This window comes from Balaenoptera musculus, chromosome 1 (genome assembly GCF_009873245.2).
Source record: "Balaenoptera musculus isolate JJ_BM4_2016_0621 chromosome 1, mBalMus1.pri.v3, whole genome shotgun sequence".
Taxonomy (NCBI): domain Eukaryota; kingdom Metazoa; phylum Chordata; class Mammalia; order Artiodactyla; family Balaenopteridae; genus Balaenoptera; species Balaenoptera musculus.
The window spans coordinates 137,489,210-137,498,365 of record NC_045785.1 but is presented as its reverse complement, the minus strand read 5'-3'; the positions used below and the strand labels follow the sequence as shown (position 1 = coordinate 137,498,365).

At 43.4% G+C, this 9,156-nt stretch overlaps 1 protein-coding gene across 1 annotated transcript; it reads right to left on the bottom strand.

Annotated features, from left to right (window-relative positions):
* Positions 1-1,504: 1,504 nt before the first annotated feature.
* Positions 1,505-2,371, bottom strand: LOC118886761 (transmembrane epididymal protein 1-like). Its single transcript, XM_036836942.1, has one exon. The coding sequence runs from the start codon at positions 2,369-2,371 to the stop codon at positions 1,598-1,600; it is 774 nt and encodes a 257-aa protein (XP_036692837.1). The 3' UTR covers positions 1,505-1,597.
* Positions 2,372-9,156: the final 6,785 nt, after the last annotated feature.

Here is a 9,156-nt window from a genome sequence, read left to right as displayed (position 1 = left end):
CCGATCTCCTGAGGGTCTCTCCACATCCTCCTTGATCCTCTCACTGTGGGTGTGCCCCTCCTGAGCCTGGGAACCCCTCCCCTCGCCCAGCCGCCCCTCAGGGGCACTGCTCGCATCGAGCATCTACTTTCCCTCCCCGCCTCCCACCCTCCCACACCCTTAGGACCCATGCAGCCAGAAGGGGCCTCGGAGGGCAGAGGATCAGGCCTGGGACCTCAGCAGGCTCCCTGGGGCCTAAGTGGACAGGGGAAATGCTGGCCGCGTTCCCTTCCAATCCTCCGATCTTCCGAGGATCTCTCCCCATCCCTCTTGACAACCTCACCGTGGGTGGGCCTCTCTGGGTGTGGGACCCTACCCTCCCCCAGTCACCCCTCAGGGGCACTGGTCCCATCCCACCTCCACTTCTCCTCCCCATTCCCTCTCCTAAACATCCTACTGGGTGGCCTGGGGTTTCCTCCTGTCCTGTCCCCTTAAGTGTCAGTGGTCCCCCACCAGTGCCTGGTAGATGCCCTAGTTGTGAGCAGGGGCAAACTCCGTGTCCTCCTAGTCTGCCATCTTGACTCAGCCCTAAGCCAGTGGATTTTATTTTATATGAGAACCAGAAAAGATTGGGTGCAGGTGAGTCTTATTTGGAAATTCGTTGAGGTGTGTACGCAGCAATAGGATTGATCTACCCAGGTAGAAGAATCTGACAGACACTACACTTGGCGAGAAGGGGGGGCAGAAATTCTGGAAGCAGACAAACACTTTTGAGCCCTCACTATGTGCAGGTTGCTGCTCTGTTCTTCTAGACCCTGAAGAAGAAATTGCCTTTAAGGATTGTGGTGATGGTATCACAATATATTTATGCCCAAACTCATCAAAATGTATAACTTATGTCCAATTTTTTTATATATTAAGTACACCTCAACAAAGCTGAAAAAAAAAAGGTATCTGACTTTCTGTTTGATAAACCATAAAGTAATCAAAAGAAAGACCTCAATAACAGTTCTCTGAGTTCTAGATGGTCAAAATAACAGTTCAGATTTAGTATGAGTATTGAAGCGATCCAGAAAGAAAAAGGATGAGGAGGTGGTTATTATGATGGGTAAAATATTATGCTGCACCAAAGACTGTAAATCATTATAATTACTAAATGTCAGTGACTCGTGGTAGGTACTCTGTGTGGTGGGTGAGGGATATTTATAAAAACCCAAAGGCACATTATAGTGCATTTATTTTCACTTTCTACTGGGTTGGGGTGGTGGGTGAGGAATGCAGAGAGGAGCAGGGCAAGCAGATTGCTTTGGCTGGAGCTGAGGCGAGTCGAGGGGAGATGGGGGAAATACTTGGGGAGTTGAAAGTGAAGGTCCTAGTAACATGCCTCCTGGGTTCATTTGCCTTTTCTCTGCTCACTGCTTAGCAAACAAGACTGAAAGAAGCCAAAAGAGGAGAGAGCTGTATGCCCCTCCCAGCGGAATGAGCTACCTCGGTGGCACCTCTGAAGGAAAGACACTTGGTCTCCCTCTCTGACAGTTCCTCGTCCCACAACTTCTCCTCCAGTTGTTCCAGAATGTGCAGGTGAGAGGAACCCTTCCGGGCTCACCTGGTTCAGACATCAGCAAATGTAACAATACCACAAAAAGGAGACGCCGTAGATCCAGATCATCAAAATGGCAAGGGAAGCCACATGCCAGCAGAAGAAGATGGTGACAAATAAAATATCATTTTTGTCATCATCCATCCATTTATGGCCAGAGATTGGTTTGTACAGCATAAAGCCTATCTGGATGAGCCAAGAGCCTATAATCATATAGAAAAAGGCCTTCATCACCCAGAGCTGCCGCACGTTGGGAGCCCACAGCTCTGCGATCACCACCAGCAGCAGCAGGAACAAGGCCTGGATGAGCAGGACGTGACACCGCAGCTCCACTCCTTCTGAGTCCTGCAAGTGAGACACCATCAGGGGCAGAATCAGAAACATGCCCAAGGCTTGGGTGCCTTGTTCCAGGGCAGGAGACCTCTGGGGCAGCAGGTTCTGGCTCACCACATCTACACACCCACTCAGGAAGAAGGTCGTGTAGAGAGTGAGATGTTGCCACTGTTTGTGGTACAAAAAGTTTCTCTGGTGATATATCTTGCTGATCAGTACAAACTGCCCTTGAATGTTATGCAGTTCTTGGGCTACTAAAATGAAGGAGCTCAATATCTTCGCCAGTCCCACACAGTATATTTGCTGCAGCCTCGCCCATCTTCCTTTGCTGCAGGGACGGCGTGGCAGATACTGGACGGGGTAGTTGCATATCAAGGCCCTGGAGACGAGTCGTGCGTGATAAAGTCCATAGAAGAAGAGAGACAGTCCTGGGTACAGATGACCCTCAAAGCCTCCCATGAGACTGAAGGTAGGTCTGAGCACTGGCAGAGGCAAGAGGCTCCGGAGTGGCCACGTCAGGCTCTAGAGTGTGGAGGGGAGTTCTTGACGTCTACTTATATTCTCTATTCAGCTCATTGCATCCACATACAGAAGGAAAATGGTTTTGGAGAAAACCCAAGCTTACGGTGGAGTGGGTGTCATGGTTTCCGTTCTGGTCTTCTGCTCTGGTTCATTGATAGCTAACCAACCATTGCCAGATGAAGAAATAAGCATATTCACCAGCACAATCCTTGAGCGTCTCTGTTTCTCAGAGACAATGCCATAGGCCCTCCATTGCCTCTCCTCCCCCTTCTCCCCATTTCTACCTTCCTTACTTTCCTCCCAAATTCACAGAACACAAGCAAGTACTCAGAGACAGCAAGGAGAACACACAATATAGGGTAAATCCCTTAAGATTCCTCACATATAACCTCATAGAAATACTAGGTACAAATATGCTCTTCCGGGTATAAATAGTCTTAAGAGCCACAAATAAACATACACAGCCCAATTACTCTGATGTTATTTGATGATGGCCAGAAAAATATTCACTCTTGACAATCTCTTCCCCTCATCTCCAGATAGAACTGAAATGCCTCCATCTGAGGTTCCTTCCTTTGAGTTTCAGTGTTTTTCCAACTTATGCAGGCAAATAGGTTCCACTCAGAGATACCGATTTGAAATCTCTTGGGGTAGTGTCTTGCAATAAGCACTTCAGTAAACATTCCCAGGGAATTTTCTTATGCACACTAAATTTTGAGAATCACTGAGTAAAATGTAGGTACTGGTATCAAAGAAGATCCTATTCAGCTAGTAACCTTCATGTGAATTAAACATCAAATATTTTCTCTCATGAAAAAAGCATTTATTTACAGTGTGATGGTCATGTTACGCTTCATGACTGTCAAGTACAGGAAATGTCTCTAATTAATTATGTTTTATATTGATCCTACAGATTTCCATATTGGTTTATTTGTCTTTTGTTGCTACTATGAATGGATCTTACATTTTATTATATTATTTTTACTGATATGAGACTATAATTTTATATTGCTCTTTATATTAATCATCTTGTTGCATTTATATACTGTTCTTACTAATTTTCAAATGATTTTAATTATGTCCTTTTAGATATATTTTTGTCTTTTCTAATTGCCTTTTCTCAATGAAATGTCCTGATAGAAATCTATTGTCATTTTGATTATGAAAGCTTCCCTTGGAAATTCCCTGGCGGCCCAGTGGTTAGTACTCTGCGCTTTCACTGACAAGGGTGCTGATTCAATCCCTGGTAGGGGAACTAAGATCCCGCACCGTGTGGCGTGGCCGAAAAGAAAAAAAAAAAGAAAGAAAAAGAAAGCTTCCCTCTTCTGGGAAGTGTCCCGTCAAACCATCTGGGTCAAGTGGGAGCTGTCATCTTTTATTCAATTCTGCTTTCCTAGTCATAGATCAGCCAAGGGATGGACACCTGACCCAGCTAAGCCAATCTCAGCCCTTTACCAGATTTTTTATTTTATATTTTCATATCTTTTATTCCTAATGGTTGATTATGTGTATTTTCTTTTTTTAATATTTATTTATTTATTTATTTATTTATTTATTTTTGGCTGCTTTGGGTCTTCATTTCTGTGCGAGGGCTTTCTCTAGTTGTGGCAAGCGGGGGCCACTCTTCATCGCTGTGCGCGGGCCTCTCACTATCGCGGCCTCTCTTGTTGCGGAGCACAGGCTCCAGGCATGCAGGCTCAGTAGTTGTGGCTCACGGGCCTAGTTGCTCCGCGGCATGTGGGATCTTCCCAGACCAGGGCTTGAACCCGTGTCCCCTGCATTGGCAGGCAGATTCTCAACCACTGTGCCACCAGGGAAGCCCCACCAGATTTTTTTATACCAAAGGAAACAGCTCTCAGCTCTTCTGTTCACTATAGAACCAAGTGGTGTATTAGGGTTATATTTCCTTCTCCATGGATGCGTCTTGTACTGGGTATTTGTCATTGTGTAACTAATTAACATAAACTGGTGGCTTAAAACAACATACATTTATTCTCAGCTTCTGTGGGTCAGGATGCAGGCATAGCTTTACTGGGTCCTCTGCTCAGAGTCTCACAGAGTGCAGTCAAGGTGTCTGCCAGGATATGTTTCATTCTGTAGCTCAGGGTTCTCTTGGAAGCTGATATGGTTGTGGCAGAATTTGGTTCCTTGTAGTTGTAGGACTGAGGTCCCCATTTGCTTGCTAGCTGTCATTTTACACCTAACAGATTGACAAAAATTAGCCTGACAATAGTCTGACGATGTGAAAGAAATAGAATAATTAATACATTCTGAGGGGGGATGTAAGTTAATACAACCACTTTGGAAAAGAATTTGGCATTATATGACTTTATATAGTAAAGTTGAAGATATACATCCTTACTTGTATATACTGTACAACAACTCTCAGGAACGTCCACAATAGCACTGTTTAAAACTGACAGAGAGAGAGAGACAAATACTCAAAATGTCCTTCACTATTTAAATGCATAGATACATTTATCAAATACTCATAAAATAAAATATCACAGGGGAGTGAAAATGATAATTACAGCTACATTCAACAACAACATTGTGACAGTTTCATGTGTCAACTTGACTGGGCATATGGTGCCCAGATTAAACATTATTTCTGGATGTGTCTGTGAGATTAGCCTTCGAATGGGTGGATTTAGTAAAGTAGATGGCCCACCCCAATGTAGGTGGACCTTATCTAATCCTCTGTGGGTCTGAATAGAACAAAAGACAGAGGAAGGAGTAATTTGCCCCTTCTTTTTCCTGCCTGTCTACTGAGCTGGGACATGGGTCTTCTGCTCTTGCACTGGGATCTACATCAATCGCTCCCCTGGTTCTCAGGTCTTTAGACTCAGATTGGAATTATATCACCGGCTTTCCTGGCTCTCCAGATTGGAGAGAGCATATGATGGGACTTCTCTTCCTCCATAATTGTATGAGCCATTTCCTCAAAATAAATCTCTATCAATCTATCTATCTATCTATCTATCTATCTATCTATCTATCTATCTATCTATCTATCTATCTATCTATCTATCTATGTATCTATCTATCTATCTATCTATCTATCTATCTATCTATCTATCTATCTATCTATCATCTCCTATTGGTTTTTTTTCTCTGGAGAACCCTGACTAAGACAAACATGGAATCTCAAAAATGTAATTTTGGATGAGAAAACAATGTCACAAAATATACATAATTTTGTGGATGATTCTACATACATAAAGTTCAAAAACATTCACAACTGAAAAATGTGAACACATATGTGGAACTATAAACAAAATTCAGGAAAAATGGTTACCTCTGAGAGGGAAAGGATAGGATAGATTTGAGAGGGATACACAGGACATTGAAAATAATGGCAGTGTTTTTTCTGTTCTTACAGTGGGTAATGAGCACGGGAGTGTTGTATCCCAATGTTTACCTGCATTCTATAAATGTTATTTCGTATCTACTCAATATTAATTTTCTTTTAAGAAATAAGAAGACTAAGTAGAAGTGTTGTGTAGGTGAGTGAGACTTGATGCCTAGCAAGTCTACTTTTGGGTGAGAAGGTGGGAAGACAGCTGTTTGCAAAGGGGCTATCCCAAATGCCAAAATGAGTTTTTCTCTAGGCCATCAACACTTCTATGCGTCATCCTACAATACAACTGACTTTTTTTCACTCAGTCATGTATCATGATGGAGACAGAACCATTTTGTCATATAGAGGTGCTGCTTACTCCTTTTAATGTCATATTCTTTATCCAGTTCCTTACTGATGAAAATGTTGGTCTATCTGTTTTTTAAAAACAAATAATTCTGAGAAAATATTCTTCTTTAGGGTAGATAACCATAAATGACATTTCTGAGTTATAGACTAGTATTCCCTTTTTCAGTTAATAGATAGTGATAAATGTCCCATCAAAGTGGTGGTACCAATTTTCACTCAACCTCACAGCCCATTAATCAACAAGTTCTCTAGATTCTCCTTCCTAAGTAACTTTTCTGGTCAGTTCCTTCCACTCCATCCCCACCCACCGCCCTTCTTCAGGCATCACCAACCCTGCATTGTTGCAATATCTCTTAACCAGGATCCAATCCACTGGCTAATCTGAATTCTCTAGTGGCATCCCCTTGACTTGTGGTTAAAATCCATGTCCTTAGAATGAGCTTCAAGGCCCCTCGTGTTTTGCCCTGGCCTCATTTCCAGTCCCTTCCCACATGTACCATTCTCTCCAGGCATATCAGGAGCTTCCAGCTCGGTCTGAAATGGGCTTCCTATTACACATTTTTTCTCTATCAGAGAAACTCTGCCTTTCCTTCAAGGCTTAGCGCAAGCACTGCCTCCTCTCACCTGGGAAGGATACCTCTCCATGCAACTTCTAGTCATCTCTATCGGTACACTTGTCACCCTGTTTCACCACTCGTTATTTACTGGGAAGTCTTTGAAGTAGGAAACCATGTCCTGTCTTGTCTCTTTAGAATCTAGCCCTATGCCTGGAGGTGCTCAATGGATGTTTGATGGATGAATGAATACATAAACGCATGAGCTCCACCATAAAATGCTTATGATATAGTTATAAAGACAGAACAGATACATACAAATGATGCAAGGTCACTAATGCTAAGAGTGAAATACCAAATGAGTGGAACAAATGACCAGAGCTATGCAATTAGAAGGGAGAATTCACCCCAGCTGTTGAAGTCAGGGCAAATTGGATCATTCCCAAAGAACAGCTGGAGAGACTAACATATGTGTGTTCAAAGTTTATCTTGACTCCTTTCTCCTTAATTAAACATAGAAGAGGCCGAATGAAAGGGTGTGGATGACTTGGCATAATTATAACTTCCCAGAGACATAGACCCCTTTTGCGTAAACCAGTGTTTTTCAACCTTTTTTTCATTTTTCTCCTCCCTAAGGAAACTTTTCAACATATGTTCCCTTATGACATTCCCCCCCACCACCACATGAAAATTTAATAACGAAATATACTGTCTATCTGTTTTATGTCCTATGGCCCTTTGGAAAGCCACACACCATTGTAATATCTAAAATCGCAAATTTTTACTTCCTTGGGGGTCATAATGCCCCCTTTGAGAGCACATGGGGTAAACCAAAGGCAGAGTGTGATCCCAGCAAAGAGCTTGGTGATGCAGCACAGAGCTCATCTTCAAAAACACTGGTCTTCAAAAAATGTTTTTTAGCAATAGGCAATGAGGGTTCTTTAGTGAGAGGTAGACTAGGTGGCCTCAGAGACACTTCCAACTTCTACATATGGAGCTGTCAGAACCCAGAGATCTCAGGGGGAATGTCCTGGTATTTAATTAGAAAACTAATTTCATTTGGAAACTAATTAAAGTAATTAGGAAATTCATGTTCTATTAGAGGGACTTGAATGAAAATTGCTTTCCTCTTGCTCTTCTCCAGTCAATAACTGGGGTGACAACTATATGAGAGAGGGAAGTGTTATCTAAAAGGATGAAAGGGATAAGCATATCTCTGGTTTAGGGACTTGTAGCCAAAAATAGATGAAATGCAAATCAGGAGACTCAGCTTGCCCAAATGTGGTGGAAGCAAGGAGCTCCCTTCTATTCAGCCAGACATATCACCGATGGGGTATCCAACTAGGACGGGGAAGGAGCAGCTGCCAAACTCACTAACTGATGTTCTTTGACCTGCAAGCAAGGCCTCCACCTGAGGCAACACTCCTGGTACTACGGTAGACACTTGCCCACTCACTGGCTTACCCTCAGGGACAGGGTCTGATGGGCACAGGTCTCAACGGTAAAGTATGCATCTTGCTACACATCAGAATCATCTCAGGAGAGCTTTTCTAAAATACAGAGTACTAAGTTTTGTATGACCCTACTAAATAAAGTCTCTGAGTTGGGGCCCAGGAATCTGCATTTTGAATCATACCCCCCTCTCCCACCACTGGTGATCCCAATGCAAGGCCATCTTTCACCTGATGTTTGGAGACCATTACATTAGACTGGAAAACACCACCCTGGTCATCAGGTCACACCTGGAAGCTATCTTCCTGCCCTCACTGACCCACAGGCTCACACAAAAGTGTGGGGCAACGTCTTTATAAAAGCAGAACCCAAAAGGATTTACCAAGAAAGGCTGGCATGCAGAAGGAAAGGGAGGGCAGGGGAGGGAGGTGGCTAAGAGGGGGATGGAGAGGGAAGGGAGAAGGAAGGGAGGGTGGAGGAGAGAAAGAGAGATGGAGAAGGCTGAGGGAGAACATGGAGAACTCCGCAGAAAGAAGACAAAGAGGGTGAATGCAGCCCAGACCCTGGTAAGGAGAGGTGAGGAAAGGAGGAAACAAGGGAGCCAGAAGCCTGTGCTTTCTCTCTCATGGTGGGAGAGAAGTAAAAAGTCCTCCTTGTCCAGGCCCAGGAGATATTACCAGTTGGTGATTAAGAAAATGTGCTTCTGGCCAATTGCTAGGTGGGTGTTCTAAGACAAGGTATTTACCTTCTCTAACATTCATTCTCCTCACAGGTAAATGTGGAATTGTAATCGTAAGGATTCCATGAATAGTGCATTCTAAAGCAGGTTATAAATATAAAGCACTTTAAGTTGTTTATCTTAGGGCTGGATGAGACCATTGGGTCTATTTCCTCCAAATCCCTCTTTTCACAGAAAAACCGAAGCCCAGAGACAAGTGACCCACAGGGTGTCACATGGTGAGCGGTGAGTTAGTAACAAAGCATATGCTGAGATACTCAGTCACCAG